Genomic DNA, 19751 nt, shown 5'->3' with positions numbered 1-19751 from the left:
TTTATTCTTGCTGATGAACTTCTCTTTGTCTTCTAGGCAATGGACTTAGGTACTCCAGTTATTGCACGTGATATACCTGGAAATAGAGATTCTGTTGAAAATGGAAAGACAGGATTACTCTATTCCACACCAAATGTAAGCATTGTGAATTATGTGTGGATATATTTATTTGAACTGTTCATTCACTTAATTATTAACTCTTTACTGGCATGCCACACAATTGTTGTACTAAAACAGTCTGATATTTGTTACCATGTTAAGTGATCATTTAAGTTTTGCTAACAAATCATTTTAAAACTCTAGGTAGGTTCTTCTTTGTTCAGTGATCATATTTTACAACACAATACCCATAAAGAACATTCAGCAACCTGCTGCTTCTGAGTTCTGCTAGTGCAGGGTTTCCCAAACTTGCTCACGTGGAGTCCTAAAGCAAGCAAAATTTTTTTGCGGAGCCCTCACAACTCAATCTTTAAAATAAACATGAAAAAAAAGAAAAAATCAACAAACATTCACCATTTTACAATTCAATAGGTTGAGCATTACCATCACTCGTTACATTTGAACTACTTGTACTCTCATTCCCTTTGTTAATTTTCACCCACTTATCCATTTTAAAGGGTAGAATGCTACCCTGGGCACTCATGTACTAATACACCTCGCTATTGCTTCTGCCTGGTATCTCCACCTCTGGACCTGGCTCCCACTGAAGAGACCTCAATAAAGGTCGAAACTAGTCTGGGTAGTGGCCAATCCCTTAATGCATAACATTATACATATCCACAAGGAGATGTGTTTTGCATTATGGGAAATACTGGGATAGGAGTGTTGTTAGCTTGGTCCACCTTTGCTACGAGTTGCCCGGTGTTGTACTACCTTACCCCAGTAAGGTAGTACAACACCATATTCAGTCCTGAAGATATTTTCAGGTGCAAACTTTGTTTGCTCACACTTGGATAAAGGATTAAACTAAATTTATTATAGTCTAACCAAGTGAAAAATAAACTTTCAACTTAAAAATAATAGAAAGAAATATGTAATCAGGGGAAACCACAAACACGAACTGATGAAGTTGGTGTAACATTCACCAACAAATATGGCAGAATTACAACATGTGTCTAATGATTAGAATCTTCCATAAAACTTTTTCCTGAATACCTTCTATACAAATTAGAATTTTTCACAAATGATTACTCAAGGTTTCTATCGACCCCACCAGCAACACAGTAGAATGAATACAAAGTACAGTAAAGTGAATGGGAAAATCAAAAATCTTAAACTCTGCCCCTGAAATCTCTGACCAGTCTTTTGCTATAAAATTTTACATATCATGCATAATGGAGGCAAATGGCAGCTACCTGTGTTAAGGTGTCTGCTGACTCAGGAAAAAAAAAAAAAAAAAAACTGCTCTCAAAAAAAAAGCTATGAAACAAACAAATATCACATTCAATTCATTAATTTAAAATGAATGTTTTTCTCATGGAAAGGCTTAGACGTTGGTTATACATTCTTACTAAATAGCTTAAGGAAATTACAACGTACAATAGAATATACATTAAAATAAATTTTAATACACTTCCAATATTTCGACGTCATGTTGCCATTATCACAAGAACTTAAATACAAGACGCATGCAAGCACAACACACACTAAATGAGGAACGAAGCAGGAAACTATTCTTTCTCCTAAAAGTCCTGATGGTGCCCCTAGTGGACAATATTGGTATTCTTGGCCGATTGGGCTAAAAGTCTTCTGATGTAGGTTTCCCAAATTTGGGGCAGTCTCATGCAACCAAATTTGTTGGGGTTTGGATTGTTTCTTAGGGCTGATTCCATGAATAGCCTTTCGTATTTGAATTTACTATGGTGTATTATCGTGGATTTCTTCCACCGTATTCTATGGTGGGTATCCAGTGCATGGTCTGCAAGACCAGAGTGGCTGTATTGGTGAAAAACAGGTGTAGTCCTTGTGTTCTGATATTAGCTGTCCTGCCTGTTTGGCCAAAGTAGGACAGCTTACAACTGCAAGGGACTTGGTATACACCAGGTAGATCTAGGGGGGGGGGGGAGATTGGGCTTTAGTGGAGCAGATAAGGGATGCGATGCCAATTTTTTATAAGGTCTGTAACAAGAAGTTAAGTCATGTTTTTTTAAGATTTTTGTAATTTTTTCCCAGATGCCTTGGATATAGGGAATGGTGGTAGATTTAGAGTATTCCTTGTTGTGAAAGGGTGGTGGTGGGGGGGGGGTTATTGGTTTCAATATTTTTGGGATTTTTTTGGGGGTGGTTTAGTTCTGTGGTTAGGACATTGTCATTGGAATAAATGAATGTTTGTAAACAAAATTCGCGAAGCCCTAGAATTTCTTCGCAGCCCCTTAGGACTCTGCAGAGCCCACTTTATTCTACTGTTGGGAAACCTGCCAGTGCATTGATGGTTAAACCTGGTTTCCACTGTTTTCATTAGTGTCAATATCAATAGTAAAAATTCTCCTACTGGAGAAACTTCAGCTGAACTGAAGAAAGTTTTTTTACATGTTATTAAATTCATATATATAGTGTTCACTGAAGTTGAAAGAACATTTTATTATTATTATATGGTATCTCCATGGAGTTCTGGAGACACATTATAAGAGACCCACACCAACCTTTATACACACAAAAACCTATCATATCTTTCCTTAAACTCATTCACTCTCAGGGCATTCACAGCTAATTCTGGCAATCCATTCCACTTATTCACCATTCTCCAGGGGGAAAAAAAAAACTAGTCCAGACATTCTAACTAACGATACTGTTGCACAGCTTCCATGGATGACCTCCCCCCTTAGTTCTCTGACTATTTGTAATACAGTAGAATCCACTTACATGTATTGTGATCACGGATAATATTATCAATCAGCTATTGTTATCAAAATCAGTCAGTCCGAAAACACACTATTTAGAATGAATTTAAAATAATCTGTCTATTATAATCAAAGTTCTGGTTATTGCTATCAAAATCCTCGAATGTTTAGCTTTTTACATCTCAGAATTAAAAACTACAAAATCATGCTCATGCTACACCCTCTGTTCAAAAAGAAATGGAAATTTTCGAAAATAGAAGAAACTAGTGGCACCACCTGTTGTATCTTTTTGTTGTCGAAAGCGGTAGCCTTCATTAATGTTGTGTCAACTGTTTACAACATTTGTTTCATTACAAGCCGAGTTATAGTGCCAAGAGTGACAGTGTTTTGACGAATGGTTGAAAAATGAGTTTCAAACAGAGAGCTGCGACTGACTTTTCTGTTCACCTTTGTAATAGTTTTACCGAAATGCATCAAATGCTTCAAAAAGCATATGGTGATGAATGCTTATCCCGTACTCAAGCTTACAAGTGGTTTAAGCGATTTCAAAGTGGTTGTGAGATGCTTGAGGACAATGAAAAGCCAGGGCATCCAAAAACTGGACTGAGCGAAGTTGACATCAAAAAGTGAGTGATTTCATCAAATAAAACCTAAAATCATCTATCAGATTGATTGAAGATGAATTGGGGATTCCAAAATCAACTGTGCACAACATTTTGACCAAGAGTTTGGACCTTCGTAAATTGAATTCACGATTTGTTTCTCACAAGTTGACTGACAACCAAAAAATGTATCGAATTGAACACTGCAAGGACGTCATTAAAACTGCTCATAGGGCCTCAAACTTCCTTGAAACAATCATTACTGGTGACGAAAAACAAAGCACCAGAGTGCTGAGTGGAGACCACCAGAAAAGGGGCATCTGAAAAAAAAGTCGTTTGGAGAAGTCAAAAGTAAAGATAATGCTGATTTGTTTCTACGATTCCAAGGGTATTATCCACAAAGAATTTGTTCCGCCTGGCCAAACAGTCGATGGTGAGTTTTCTTTTGAAGTTTTGAAGTGATTGATAGCAAGAAATTGTCACGTACGGCATGAATATCGTGATGCAGGTGGCTGATCACTTTTGCACGATAATGCACCATCTCATCTCATCATTCGAACATTGTGAGACAGTTTTTGAGCAAAAACCAAGTTTGTGTGTTGGATCACTCGCTGTGTTCACCTGATTTAGCACCTTGTGACTTCTTTCTCTTTTCCCGACTTCATTTGCCGATGAAAGGAAAGCAATATGACACCATTGAAAACGTTCAAGCGGCAGTAACCACGACCCTCAACAGTATCCCAAAAATTGATATAAAAAACTCATTTAATGAATTAATTGACTGTGGCAAATGCTTTATCGAAGCTGAGGGAGAGTATAAGAACCAGGCAGAGAGTGCCGGTCTGGTTGGCTGAGCAGTTAGCATATCCGTTTTCCAGACAAAAGGCTGAGGGTTCGAATCCTGCCGTTGGATGTTTGTTTGGGAAAATACTAGTGGTGGTCGTCAGCAGTAGATGGCTTTGGTGTAGATGACGAAGATAGTTGCGGCTGGTGGAGTGGTGGAGACGGAGAGTTGTAGCATAGGTACCCTCCCTCGATGAGTCTTTGGACTCCCTGGAGGTGCTATGTGATAATAATAATATTGATTGAAATAAATTATTTGAATAATTATAATTGGCCTGTGTTTTATTTTCTATCAAAAGTTCGTTTCTTTTTGGACAGAGGGTGTATACACTATTGTATCCTTATCCATTCACTGTTGGACCTTTAATCAATTTTTCCAGTACTTTAACCACTACTCCATATACATTACTTGGCCTGTAGTTGCTACTTACATGTAATGGAATTATCCTACCCTCTTTCCATTCCCTAGGATCCTTGCTAGAACAGAAACTTAAATTGAACAACTTCATCAGAGGCAATGCCAATTTTCTTGCTTATTGATGTAGTATATGGGCTGACATGCCATTCAGTCAAACTGCTGTATTCACATTGATATTTTTTAATATGATGAACACCTCTGTTCATCTGCCTCAGTTTTGACATGCATCTCTATCACATCAGCAACTGCAAAATCTCCACCTGGATTATACATCTTTGCAAAATGATCACTCAACAACTTAACTATTTCTTTGCCTGTCACTTTCCTACCATCAGCATTGATTAAAATCATCCTACAATAGTCATTTTTCCTCTTACTTGCTGCATAACAAAAAAAACTCTTTCAGCTTTACTTTGGCTTATTTTGCTAATATTTTTATCATAATCTGATTTGTCCTTTCTTACCATACTAGGCACCCTTCTTGCTTGCACTTTGTACTACTCGTGAATATGCTGATCATGTTTTTCTTTATATTCCCTCCACAGTATTTTCTTTTTTGCATCTCTTGCTTTATATCGCCATTCATCCACATAACCTCCACATGGTTTATCTTCCTGACTGGTGTGCAACTGATACTGCTTCTCTCAAACAATTCCTGTCCACTTCCCATGTACTATTGACATTCTTTCTTTCTAGTTTCTCAGCCAGATTAAATAACTTCATCAGAGGCAATGCCAATTCTCTTGCATGTTGATGTACTGCATGGGCTGACCAGACACCTCCGAAGAGTGTCTTAATTACCAACTATATAGTTCAAATATAAATCTTTTTTTGACATGTTCAGCAACTTCTCAGAACAAGACTGCACGGTCACTCTCCCCCAATAGGAGCAGAGTGTCTACCTTAGTTATAGATATATCTTCTGATGCTATTACCAGATCCAGTATTCTCAAACCCCTGGTCCCCTCTATTGTTTCAGGAAATTATCCTTTATCAGCTGTATAAATTCCACTTCCATCCTCCATGACCCCTTTCCTGACTCCAGTATTGTCCCCATAGTTGGTCTCCCTTAATAATTAGAAATTAAAGAGGATTTTAGGTCTGGAGAGAAGGTTTATATGTGGCTGTCTGGTGTGAGACAGAGCCTAATAGACCAAAATATATTGTTGGTTCCTACTATAGACTGGGAGTCTACAGGAAGATGTAGATGCCATGCATCAGCAACTTTGCACAATAAACAAAGGCATCTTAATAAACACAATAAACAAAGGCTACAGGAAGATGTAGATGCCATGCATCAGCAACTTTGCACAATAAACAAAGGCATCTTAATAAACACAATAAACAAAGGCACAGATATGAGAGTCCTGAGAAAGATTATAGGCATGAACAGATGGCATCAATGGCAATATCATATTAAAAACGAGGATATTAGGAAAGAACTTGACATTGTCAGCATCCAGGAATGTGTTAGCAGAGCTAATCTCAGGTGGTATGGTCACTTAAACGGAATGGGTGAGGAAAGATTAGCAAAACAAGTGTTCTCTGCCAGGTTGGCAGCAAAACGACCTAGAGGAAGACCAAGATATAGGTGAATTGATACTGTACAAAGTGCTTTAGACGATAGAAATATAAGATCTGATAATGTTGGAGTCTTGACAAGTAACAGACTGATTTGGAGGAAAATTGTAGATAGGAAATTAATAATGATGTAATTTTTTCATGTAGCACTATCATATCCTGTACACCCCTTGAGGGTACATGGCAGGAATTTGATGATGATGATGATGACAAAGGCATTTACATCTTCCTGTAGACCCCTAGTCGATAGTAGGATCCAACAATATATTTTGGCTTATTAGGCTCTGTCTCACACCAGACAGCCTCATATAAACCTTCTCCCCAGACCTAAAATCCTCTTTAATTTCTAATTTTGGTGGTTGTAGTACTTCAGCAATCATCAGCTATACCCCACCTCCTGTCCTATCCTCCCTGAAAATACAATACCCTTTCCATTCTATTCCTGTAACTATATCAGTTTCTGTCAACCAGGTGGCCAAGTCTAAATTACCAAAAACTCCTTCTCTTATCTCTGATTCTTCTAGCATTTGTGTACATGCAATTCAACATCCTCTTGGAACCATAATTACCCATGAGTAATGTCATTACCAACTCATTCATATTTAGAACCTGTGAAATCCCATTCAGCTGTGCATAATCCTTTCTACACACACCACACACACACACACACTCATTTATCCCAGGGGTGTCCAGAAGCATGATTGATTGCATGTCCCCTGTTACGTCGCTGCCTCGTCACTTTTACTTTTATTCTTATGTTATATTATTCTATATGTATTATTTATCTCTCATGCATATCAGTTATTTCATTGCTGACAAATTTATATTTTGTTTAGAACGACTGCGCCAGCCAGCAACTAAATTCTGATACTCAAATAAATAACGCTAAACAACAAAGGGATCACATGATGTGCAGTCGTGGCTCCTCCCCCTTTTCTTTCTTACGTAAATTGCTTCCCCCTTCACTCATACACGTCCGAAAGTTTTATAAGTGGTAATTCAATCTCAGAGACAACAGACTCATGAACTTTGATATAAAGAAATACATTTATTATAAACACTTGCATAGATACATTTTAAGTAATAATTTCAATGCTAGAGAGTCTGAACTCCCCCCCCCTTTAGGTTAAGATATCCAAAATTTCAAGTCTTATGTATAAATGAAACAATCCCATATCTCTGTTATATTATTATGTTCAGACTCGATTATTCCATAGGATTACTCAGTGCTCATTTTCTAAGCATAATTATATACAATCTTTATACAAAGTATGTCAGACGCATTCAGTCTTGTATTTTAACATGGAAAAATATTCTAATTAGTGCTCAAGCTCTATTCCCCCCCCTCGACAACTTAATTAAAATTCAGGCTAATATCTAACATTATATTATATAGCTTCTTCCTGAAAAACAGTTCAAAGGTTAGGTTCCTTTCTCAGCACAAGCTTAGAGTGGCACCAGCTTATTTGACATAGACAGATCAGTCCAAGCAGTCTTTTAGGCACTATGGGTAAGTTAATGTGTGGAGCTCCTTAAATCCTTGGCTCCTATTCCTTTTACGATTACAATTCTATAACAAGTATGAAAAATTGTACATTACCATCTTGTTCTTTTCATGGGGTTTCCGTGACTTCTCTCCATGCTTTTACTTCCGATGTGCAAGACTTCCGTATTTTCTCACCATGTGTTTCTGTGGCATCAGCGACTTACTTCCACTATCTTCGAAGGTTGCCCTTCGCTGACTTCACGTTGGCATAGCTTACCAATGGCTCTCTACTGGAATTCTGACTTCATTCCTTTGGTGGCGTTATTCGACTCGGTACAACAGCAACCGGGAGATTGTTGCTGGGCACCGGCGACAAGCTTCCGTAGCTATCCAGGATTGGACGGGCACACAGGAACAGAAAACGAGAGAGTGTTTGAGTCTCGTGCCGCGCCTTATATTACAAATGCGAGCACCCTCTCTCGGTGACTACGTCATACTTTTAGCCACGACCAATTGGTCACCCCAACTCCGAACTATTTTGACATGGTTCTAATACATAGATCTCTTATGCACATTTAATAATAACAATTTCAGTCCTGAGACACAGTTTCCCTTTGCTTATTTTACACAGACATTATCAATTCTAAATACAGATTTTCTAAGTTTATTTAATATTAACAATCTCAGTCGGTTTGATATACTTTTGAGTGAACATATGTACAATACTCTCTTAGCCCTTTCTCTGGAGGCATAAGCATGTCTTTATCCTTAGGTCTAATTGTCACTGTGTGTTAGGTCGGAAACAAGATGGCTTACGAATAGTGAGTCAGCTCTTTTTCTGACACAACAACCCTAATATTTCTAGTTTCCCTGGTTTTGCACTTTCAACCTCTGGCTAAACAACATTTTCTCGAAACATTAACTTCAAAGCAATTCAAAAGTAGTCCATCAGACATATATAATTCCTTTTGTCAATCAGTTTCACTCCATATATCTATAAACTGCACTCCATTCCTCCTGCACAACCTTCTCATCGACTCATTATCAGTCATGGTCGTTCTCATCTGTGTCCTATCAGACCAAGGCAGCATACTCCCAATCTTTACTTCCTTACTCTTTATTATCAATTCTTTCAACAACTCTTTCACATCCTCTCTCTTTCTCACTGCATATTTCTCACCTTTCAAATCATTTGTTCCTGCCAAAATAATCAACGTTTTCATTTCTCCTCTCTGCAAACTAACAGCTTCACTAACATCCCTGATTTTATCCCTATAACCATTTTGGTAGTTAAACAATAAGTTGATTCATTCAGACAGTGGAAAAATAGCAAATATCTATATAGTAAACAATATAGAATTATGATGAAATGAAATATTATTATTATTATTATGTGACTCCTCTGCAGTGTCCAAAGACATTGCAGGAGAGTACTCCACACAATTTGCTGTTCACACTACTTAGTCTTCCATCTACACACATGTACAATGTCTGCTGCCTACTACTAGTATATTTTGTGTATAAACTGCATGTGTTGTCAGCTAGACAACACATGCTATCTCATCCAGATTCTCAAGGCAACAATGATATTATGGTGAATGAGAGGTGTTTTAGAAATTCATTAGAACAAATTACATTAACTAGCAGAGCATCAGTTTTCATGTCCCAAAATCAATTCTTTGCTGAACATGCTCATTTATTTTAAATTTATTATTATTATTTAAATTAAGGGGATATTAAATCCCACATTGTTTTAAAACTGAATAAGAAACTCAAAGATTGGAATCAGAGAGTTTCATGCCGAATATAGTAAACTATAATAGTATCGGCAATTACTAGTGTGAGCTAATGCAAGTAGTCCTAGTACGTAGTACAATCTCGGGCAACTCGCAGCAAAGGTGGTAAAGTTCTGATCGCTATTCTTGGTATTTTCCATAATGCAAAAACACATTTCCTAGGAAATGTATGCTGTTATTACATTATGGTGGGAGGTCACTACCCAGACCGGTTTCAGCCTTTTTTGAGGCTTCATCAGTGAGTAGCTAGACCAGATTAATACCAAAGGGTATTGCGAGTTGCCCGAGATTGTACTACGTACTAGGACTACTTGCATTAGCTCACACTAGTAATCGCCGATACTGTTATAGTTTACTATATTCGGCATGAAACTCTCTGATTCCAATCTTTGAGTTTCTTATTCAGTTTTAAAACAATGTGGGATTTAATATCCCCTTAATTTAAATAATGTTTATATCGCCGAAATGAAGCCTATTGGCTCTTTATATTTAAGTAACTTAATGGTTTGACAACTCGTATAGAGTATATAAGTTCTTTTTGCTATACCCTTTGGTATTAATTTGGTCTAGCTACTCACTGATGAAGCCTCAAAAAAGGCTGAAACCGGTCTGGGTAGTGACCTCCCACCATAATGTAATTTTGGTTATTGATGGCTTTCTCCATTATTTTGGAAATGTTTGGAGATGGCAGTTGGTCAGTAGTTTGACAGTAGACTTCTATCTTTTTTTTTATATGTATATAAGAATAGGCTGGATATGTGAGTGCATCTAAAAGTTAGGATAATAATAGATTATCCTAAGTTAGGATAATTATAGATTATACCAGCTATGTATAATAGATTATAGAAACAATACAGGATATTCATCTCCAGGTGCTCCAGGACATAATCTGGAGCACAATGTTAAAGAACAAATGGAGAGATGGCATCAGGACCTGAAGACTTTTTAGTGTCCAAGTTAATTAGTAATTAACTGATGTCTTTTTAGTCCAAAAAACTACATGAGGTATATGGTGTTCAGATTCCAGTGTGGTAGGAGACAATTTCCATTGGTGATCTTTATCCTTGGATGAAGTAACAGTGATGGCATCAGGATGAAAGAAAGAGAGAGGTGGAAGTGCAGGTGAGCAAAGGCTGCAACCAGTGGCCTTAACAAGGGACCAAAAGGGCACAGCTGCCATTTGAACAGGAGACAAGTTTTTTTGTTGTTAGCCTTTATGAAATCAGATTTAGATCTACAGATGATTGTTTTGCATTTGTTGCATGCTTTTATATAGGCAAGGTATGAAGTTGGAGTTCTTGATGCTAGCCACCTGTGGTAAGCTGAATTTTTTTTTTGTTCTTCGACTGCTTTGATACACTTCATGCTAAACTATTGCTTGGAAAACAGACAAGGATTCCAGGTAGAATGGGGAATGAGGGCCTTCATCCCAGTAAGGATAATTTCTGTTACTCATTTGGAGCAAGTTAGGGATGAGCTGAAGCAATAGTCAAACCATGAAAAGAAGAGGTTCTGGAGATCATCCCATTTGGTACCTTTAAAGTGCCAGAGGATGCGAAGTCAGGAGTAGCTTGAAGAAGGGCATTCTATGAGAGAGAGAGAGAGAGAGATGAGACTTGCATAAGATTGTGATCTGAGTTGTCAAAAGTGGATGTAACCTCTTTTCCAACTAGGTAAGTGGCGTTGGAAATGGGGGAGCCAGTTGGAATTATGCACACTGAGGTCAACTAGGAAAATGACCGCACTATTTGGATGGCTAGATTGCAGATGTTTTGAGTTTTATGGAGAGGAGTGTGTGTGTGAAGAGGTCTCTAAGTAGTTATTGAAGTTTGGAGAACAGTAAATGCAGAAGATGAATATTACTAGATGGGAAAAGGAAACCTTGAGCTAGAGGAGATCGAAAACAAGGAATTCTAAATTAGCTACTCTCTGGCATGCAATGTCAGATTTCACAAAGGTGAAAGGAATTGTGAAGTGTGAAATTTGGACATAGACATGGGACATGGACATAGAGGTGGACAGTAATGGATGAAGATGCTATTTCAGTTTCTGTCAAAAGTAGGCGATTCTGGTCTGGATGACTGTAAGTGATGGTGAAAGTTTATCTTGGTGCCATGAATGTTAGCGAAATGGATGTGAAAGTGAGTTTTTTAATGAGGAGATTCTGGCATGGTTGTATATAGTGATGATTACATTATATATATTTTATCAGACTTAGTTTATGAGGGAGATTGCTTTTTGTGGCAGTGTCACTATCATTTGTTTGTGGTTAGATGAAAGTATAGATGGGGATGTTCACCAAGAGTTTATAGACTCAAGGCCATGACATCTATACAGAGAGTGACCAGTCTCCTCACCATAATGTGGTGTCAACAGTGCCTCCCCGTATACCATTAATCAGACTCCCTCTCCAGGCACAACCTGGCAAAGTAAGTGACAGCAGTAGTATGTTCCAGTTGATCAGGAAGTCTCCTGACCTGTTACTGACAGGTTTGGGACCATACACTAATTGTCAGCCAGCCTGTGGCACACTGTTTTAATTGATGTACCCTTGAAATGGAGAAATTTATGTATTACATAATGGCGATCAGCTGTAACTTGCATTTTGTATGTTTCCTTTGAAAATAAAGCAACCATTAAGATCTTTACTTACGTTATTATAATTAAAAGAAACACGTATTAACCACAGTGAAAATTATTTACTTGTAAATATTTCATCCTAAATATCTTACGATATCATCAGTACAGTAGTTTAAACAATAATAGGAATAATATACAGTTAAGGCACATGATTACAATAGAATCTCATTAAACGTGCGTAACGTGTTACAGAAGTTAAAAAAAAAAAAAAAAAAACTAATAATAATTATTTTACATAATTTTGTATTATAATTTCCCATACTTTAGGAATAGTAAGAACATCGTTGCGGTTTAAATTTGGTCTGTGTAGTAGGGCTTCAGAACTTTCTTTATATTGTTAGATGTTGAATGAGGCCTGCCTTTACTAGACACATTCGTGATCTAACAATGAAAGGAGCTTTAAACCAGAGAAGATACCTGTACTGCTGATCAAAATTGTATTGGAAAGAAATAAGGAAGGGGGGGATAAAGTAAATTGTAATATATAATTGTATATTGAGTGTAAAGTGTATCATATAATTGTGTATTGAGTGTGTATCTAATTATTAAGTGTATATCCATTTACTTATTGAAAGGGAAAGATTGTGAAATATTTAATATGTGTAATTTTAATAAAGGAAAATAATGTGTATAAATCAAAATAAAGGAATGGCATGTGTAAGCTACGGCAAACAAAGAAAACGTGATGACTAAAAGCCTAAAGGGCATGACCTTGACAAGCCCATATTGGAACCTTACAAGCAAGGATTAGCTAATTCTCTGAGAGGAGCTCTCTCGTGGGTTCGCAATGAAGCAATTTGATGTGACCGTGAATATAAGCTCCTGGGAAGAAAAAGGTGAATAATCGAAAGAAAAAAAAAAGTGGGAGACAGAGGGTAAGGGACACGAGGTGAGAAAACAGGGAAAGAAAAGGAGGTAGGAAGTGAGGATGATCTTCGACTAGAAAGGGAAAGCTCGGGTCTAAGTGAAACCCGAACTGTGATGTTTCCCCTTGAAGGATCCAGAAATCCCAGACAAGCACCTGAGATGTTCCCAGCTGACGGCGAAATTTCAGTGCATGTGAATCCATGAGATGGGAAGGAAAAGCATCTGCAGTGTGAACCAGGATGCACACATGACTCGCACGTGGTGATTCAGTGAAATGGTGAGCATCCAGAAACGGTAAGGCAATTTTGTCCTTTCTAAAGTTAAGTGAGAGCGCTGAAGGAAAACACGTTAAGCAGTGTTGCTAAAAGGAAAACTGAAACTAATTTATTTCTCGGAGTAACTTTAGGAACATTGGACTAGTAGTCCGAAGAGCCATGTCAAGTGATTCTTGCTCGATCTAGTATGCAAATGTTACCTTAGCTCGTTTCCCTGAGATTTTGTCTAGATAAATTTGTATTAATTGCCCAAGTGCATGCCTTTCTTTGGGAATGATAAATGTGTTAATTTGGGAGATTTTCATGTGATATTGTTTGAATGTGGTGTAATCTAATTAGGATAACAGAAGGATTGATTATTTCATGTTTAATGTATTTTTATTAGTGTAAAATAAAACTTTATGTTTTGTCATTTGAAATGCTGGTATTAAATTTGTGTTTGAGACCGACATTTGCCACACACTAAACTATGAACCGTGATAAAGGGGAAAGAAAGATATAACCAAATAAGAAAGAGAAGGGGCCACGACTGCAACATTTTTTGAGAGCCCCCGAACATATCTAAGGTATAATAACTCTAACTGGCACAGTATAAATATAAATTTATTAGGGTTTGTACCCAGGGATAACCCTACAATCTCTGACCACAAAGAAAGTAGTTATAAGACACATTCAGAATTAAGTAATATTAACACCCCTAAATACGATCTAACAATATAAATGTTCATGTTTATATAAAGATCTATGTAAAAGTTTAGACTTTTCCCAATGGATCCTATGGCTTGGATTTTCAATTCCGTGTGAGGGAGGCCAGATTTCTGTGGTTTAAAAAGATGAATGTGGTCTTGATGTTCTGAGATGCATTTCTGAACAGACCTACCTGTCTGTCCAAAGTAAGACAATTTGAATGAGCATGGAATCTCATAAACGCCAGGCAACATCAAAGGTGAGAGTTTGTCCTTAGGAGGTACTTGTTACAACTTGTTACCTTACAGTTGTTAATTTACAACTTGTTACCTTAGAAGGTAACAAGTTGTAAATTTGGTTGATAGGTTTGTAAGTAGTGGCAAAATTGTATTTCTTCATAATTTTAGAAAGACGTTTGGAGATGCCTTTGACGTAAGGTATGGACTTCTTCTTGCCTGGTATGATGTGTGGTTTTAATTGTAAACATTTATATAAAGAAAGTTCTGAAGCCCTACTACACAGACCAAATTTAAACTGCAACGACGTTCTTACTATTCCTAAAGTATGGGAAATTGTCATACAAAATTGTGTAAAATAATTTTTTTTTTCACTTCTGTAACACGTTACACACGTTTAATGAGATTCTATTGTAATCATGCGTCCTAACTGTATGTTATTCCTATTATTGTTTAAACTACTCTACTGATGATGTCCTAAGATACTTAGGATGAAATATTTACAAGTAAATAATTTTCACTGTGGTTAATACGTGTGTTTCTTTTAATTATGATCTCACTACAGGTTTCGTTATTTAAAAAAAAAAAAAATTTACTTACGTTATACAACAGTTATATCATCCAAAATTTTTGATGATAAATTTTTTTCAGTAACTAATTTTTGTCCTTTGTCCGCTCATTAGCCGAGTTGTTACGTGCTCCACAACCATATGCCTGGGAAAGGAGTGTCCTGCGTTCGATTCGCGTCACTGACGTGAGGAGCTAAGGATCTTTCTCAGACATAGCCAAGGTAGTCTTGGGCATGGACTGCAGGGTTTTTCTCGCCAGTTTATCTGGGATATTTTCTCCTGCAAAGCAGGCAAACCGGTCTTAAAAACACAACGCTTCACAGACAATTATACATGGTTGAGTGTGGGAGTAATGATCCCCACCTCGTAGTGAGTTATGAAACCCAAAAATGGGAGGCCAAGGCCCTACATGGGGCTGCAGTACCAAAGAAGAAGAAGAAGAATTTTTGTCCTTTGTGCTTTCACCACCCCTTACTTCAATTCAACATCCCTTTTTTTTTCATGAGGCCACTACCTATCCCCTGGATTGTTCCAGCACCGAAGGGGGTGGGACAGTACCACCGACTTTGGGAACCACTGTTATACATGATTTAAAAACAGTCGGGATAACTTCAAATTTTTAAATTTTAACTGTTGACTTTCAGCTCAGATATACACTATGTATTGCTCAATATAATTCACTTACATCATATAATTATGTTTTTTTAAACAGCTTTTCCCTTGGAGGAGCCTTGTCATATGTCCTTTCCATATCTATAGAACTTAAATGCAGTTCATTGTCACATTTGTGAGAGTTCTCAATTATTTGTGTTAAAGCAAAAATCTGATTATAATTGAATTTTCAGTATTCACAGTGTAAGTATACAGTATTGCATAAACTGCTATGCATACTATGCATATTTTCAGTAATGAAATATTAATACTTTCAGTCATTTGAACTTTATTTAATTTTCAGATTGATATTAACTGAAAATGCTACTTTTCTTCTCCTTAGGAATTTCTGGAAGCACTAGAACTTGTGTTATCTAATGAAGCATTGAAAAAGGAGATTATAAATAATGCTAAACATCAAATTATGGAAAAGTTTAGTGTACATAATGAGGCCAGAACTTACACTGAACTTATTAATAGCATGCTATCAAAATAACAGTAGGATGAAACATATGTTTGTATTTATGAGTATGCATGCAAATATTATTTCATCTTCATGCCAAGGTTCATTTGAGCAAGTAACAAAATTTATTTCCCTTAAAGGTACAAGTACATAGTAGTTTTTGGAGTAGGATTGTGGACCTATAGCATTATTGGCCATGTGTTATCCTCATATTGCTCACTTATTACAAAACTGCCTGCATTTATGTGTTTGCCATTGCTTTCCTCTGTTTAACTTTATTACAGCAAAATGTGTGCATTAAATTTTGTGTGAAACTTGGTAAAACAGGAATAGAGACTTATACTTAAAATCCAAAGACTAAGCAGCTGGAAATCATGAGGCTCTTCAAAACCAGAAGTACCCAGATGAGTCTGCAAGATGACTGAGGTGCCTGTTGTTTCCCCTTGCCTCATCATTCATGGAGTCATGTGTTCTAACTCTGGATAAGCTGTCGATTACACTATTTCAAACACCTGCAAGATGCCATAAAACAAAAAACATCCAGAACAAGGGAATATGAAAATTGTCTTTTCCATTCTTGTGTCCAGACGTTTCTAGCATAGAATGGCATTTCCATTGTTTCACACCCATCATATTCTTCAGACATGGTTTCCTGAGATTTCTTCTTCCTGTAAATAGAAGTTTCACTTGGTGTGATTTGAAGCCATTAGTTTGATTATAAAATAATAATTAAAAAATCATGACATGACGTGAGAATTGAACATAATTATAAAATATCTCATGAATTGCTTCAGGAAGTGAATTTATTGTTTTGGTACCAGCATACATATATACAAAGAGGGGGGAAGACTGAAAAGTTCTGATAAGTATGTAGAACAAAAATGATATTAAAGCAATTGATATAGCCACAAGAAAGAATATATCTTAAAAATCTTGAACCCCCATGTTTCATCGAATTGTAATAATTTGTTCTTTTTCTTTTAGGATATATAAGAAGACATGGCAGATGTTTTGAAGAAATTCAAAGACACAGAGGTTCAGGCCATCATCAAGTTTTGTGTGCTGCAAGAAAGTTTGCAACTGAGATCCACCAAACTTTGTGCAAGACTTTAGTGAGAATGTGCCTCAACCACAGTTGCCAGATGGGTGGCCAAGTTATCCTGAGATAACAGATGTCCCCAAGTCAGGAAGACCTTCCGCAGCAATCATACCTGAAAACACTGATGCAATGCATACCATGAACCTTGATGATAGATGAATACCAGCCAAAAAACATTGCAAACACTCTGTGAATATCCAGAGAACGAGTTGGGGTCATTATCCATCAACATCTGGACATTGAGTAGCGCTCAGCAAAGTGGTTCCCAAATGTTTGAATGCTGACCAAAAGAGAGAATATATGCTGTCTTCTCAAGGGATTTTGGATCATTTTGAGAAATCAAATGCAAATATTTTTGCTAATATTGTGACTGATGATGAAACTTGCCTTCATCACTGTGATCCAGAGACCAAACAACAGTCAGTTGAGTGGAGATGCAAAGGTTCTCCATGGCTAAAGAAGTTCCACATTCAAAAGTCAGCAGGAAAGTTCTTGCCATTGTCTTTTGGGATATGGATGGTGTAATCCTTGCCACGTACCTCAAAAAAGGTGAAACTGTTACATCAGCAGTTCAGTCAACAACTCTGGAGTAATTGAAGGAGGTACCGAAGGAAAAATGCCTTGGGAAACTGAGTAGAGGTGTCTTGCTTTTGCAGAGCAATATACTTGCTCACACTGCTCATGAAATTTAACAGACAACACACAACTTGGGCTTTCAATGCCTTACCCATCCTCTTCGCTACACCTGACCCCATTCTTGACTATTTCCTATTCCCAAATTTAAAGAAACACTTGAAAGGAACAAAAATTACCACAGATGATGAAATCATATCTGCAGATGATGGCTGATTTGTGCAACAAGGGAAATACTTTTTTCCCATGGGATTGCAAATGATGCAGCAGCATTGTAACAAGTGTATGACACTTCATGGGGAATATGTAGAATAATGTGTAAGTTACATGGTTCTACCTCAATTCCTTCATGGTGATTATCACAACTTTTCAGCACGCCCTTGTATTTAAGGGGCTAATTCAAAAATAAACATTAGAAGGAAGGAAGGTTTCTATTCCATTTTATCACTGTAATCTGGAAACTTTTGGATCATCCATTTATATATAGAGAAGATGTTTGAGACAGGATTTTATTTTATGTACAAATGCCAGAATGTCTTGCCATTGTGAAGACCATAGTCGCTGAAAAGTTGTGATAATCACCATGAAGGGATTGAGGTAGAACCATGTAACTTACACATTATTCTACATATTCCCATTAATATAATAAATTTAGTTTAATCCTTTATCCAAGTGTAAGCAAACAAAGTTTGCGCCTGAAAATATCTTCAGGACTTAGGTAAGGTGGTGCAACACCAGGAAACTCCGAGCAAAGGTGGACCAAGCTCTCATCACTCCTTGTTTCAGTATTTCCCATAATGCAAAGCACACCTCCTTGCAGACATGCATTAAGTGAAGGGCCACTACCCAGACCGGTTTCGACCTTTATTGAGGTCTCGTTAGTGGGAGGCAGATCCAAACGTGGAGATACTAAGGCAGAAGCAACAGGAGAGGCCATATTTGCCTATACAAGTTGCCAACAGGTGTACCACCTTATTATTGAATTACTCTGGATTTAGAGAAATGTTGGAAGTTTATTTTGCACTTGGTTAGACTATAATAAATTTAGTTTAATCCTTTATCCAAGTGTAAGAAAACAAAGTTTGCGCCTGAAAATATCTTCAGGACTGAGGTAAGGTGGTGCAACACCAGGCTTCACATTTGAGTCTGCCTCCCACTGACGAGACCTCAATAAAGGTCGAAACCGGTCTGGGTAGTGGCTCTTCCCTTAATGCATAGCAGTATACATGTCTGCAAGAAGATGTGCTTTGCATTATGGGAGATACTGAAACAAGGAGTGATGAGAGCTTGGTCCACCTTTGCTCGGAGTTGCCTGGTGTTGCACCACCTTACCTCAGTCCTGAAGATATTTTCAGGTGCAAACTTTGTTTGCTTACACTTGGATAAAGGATTAAACTAAATTTATTATAGTCTAACCAAGTGCAAAATAAACTTCCAACATCTACATATTCCCCATGAAGTGTTATACACTTGTTCCAATGCTGCTGCATCATTTGCAATCCCATGAGAAAAAAGTGTTTGTTACAAAGCAGGAAGAATTTTTTCCATGTATATAGACAGCTTTTTGTAACAAATTTGTCATTTTACATATGTTAAATTCGTCATTTTGCTTATTCCTGCCTTCAGGATAATGTAAACATTTGTAAACAGTTATGGATGGTCAAATAAAGTATTATTTAAAAAAAATAAATAAAAAATATGCTAATGCCTTTTATTTCCTTATAGAGAGTAGGCAAGGCCTTTATACCCTATCTAGCTTTTGGAGACTGAGCGGGCAGTTCAATCTCCACCAATAGCCAATCAGAGATAGCTGGCCCATGTCTATCACTAATTATAGCAGCCACCGATGAAGTGGCTGGCAAACAAGTGCTGCCATCTCTTGGTACCTAATCCTAACAAGATATGTCACTGTCTGAAATAATGTGGGCACTACGGTCGATTTTCTTGAGTTTACAGGATGAAAAACCCACTTGCCTGTGCCAGAGATCAACTAACTCGGGAGCCGGTCGAAGAAAGGCTTAGAAAAAGTTCCTGTAGTCGGTGACTAGACTTGGACTTAAGTCAA

At 37.3% G+C, this 19751-nt stretch overlaps 1 protein-coding gene across 2 annotated transcripts in view; it reads left to right on the top strand.

Moving 5' to 3' along the window:
* LOC150096523 (glycosyltransferase 1 domain-containing protein 1-like) overlaps nt 1–18257 on the top strand; it is a 171689-nt gene extending 153432 nt beyond the window's left edge. The window contains exons 9-10 of one of the 2 annotated variants that reach the window (XM_090408433.1): nt 37–135; nt 16939–18257. In XM_090408433.1, coding sequence (XP_090264559.1) covers nt 37–135; nt 16939–16947 — 108 coding nt within the window. In that variant the 3' untranslated portion in view covers nt 16948–18257. Of the gene's footprint in view, nt 1–36; nt 136–15834 lie in introns of both variants that reach the window. The other variant, XM_090408432.1, reaches the window with a different exon arrangement.
* The last annotated feature ends 1494 nt before the right edge of the window (nt 18258–19751 follow it).

The sequence above is a fragment of the Typopeltis vanoorti genome, chromosome 18 (genome assembly GCF_054136105.1).
Source record: "Typopeltis vanoorti isolate ZY-2024b chromosome 18, IOZ_Tvanoo_1.0, whole genome shotgun sequence".
Lineage (NCBI taxonomy): Eukaryota > Metazoa > Arthropoda > Arachnida > Uropygi > Thelyphonidae > Typopeltis > Typopeltis vanoorti.
Note: the sequence above shows the minus strand (reverse complement) of the source record. Positions and strands in the feature narration are given on the sequence as shown.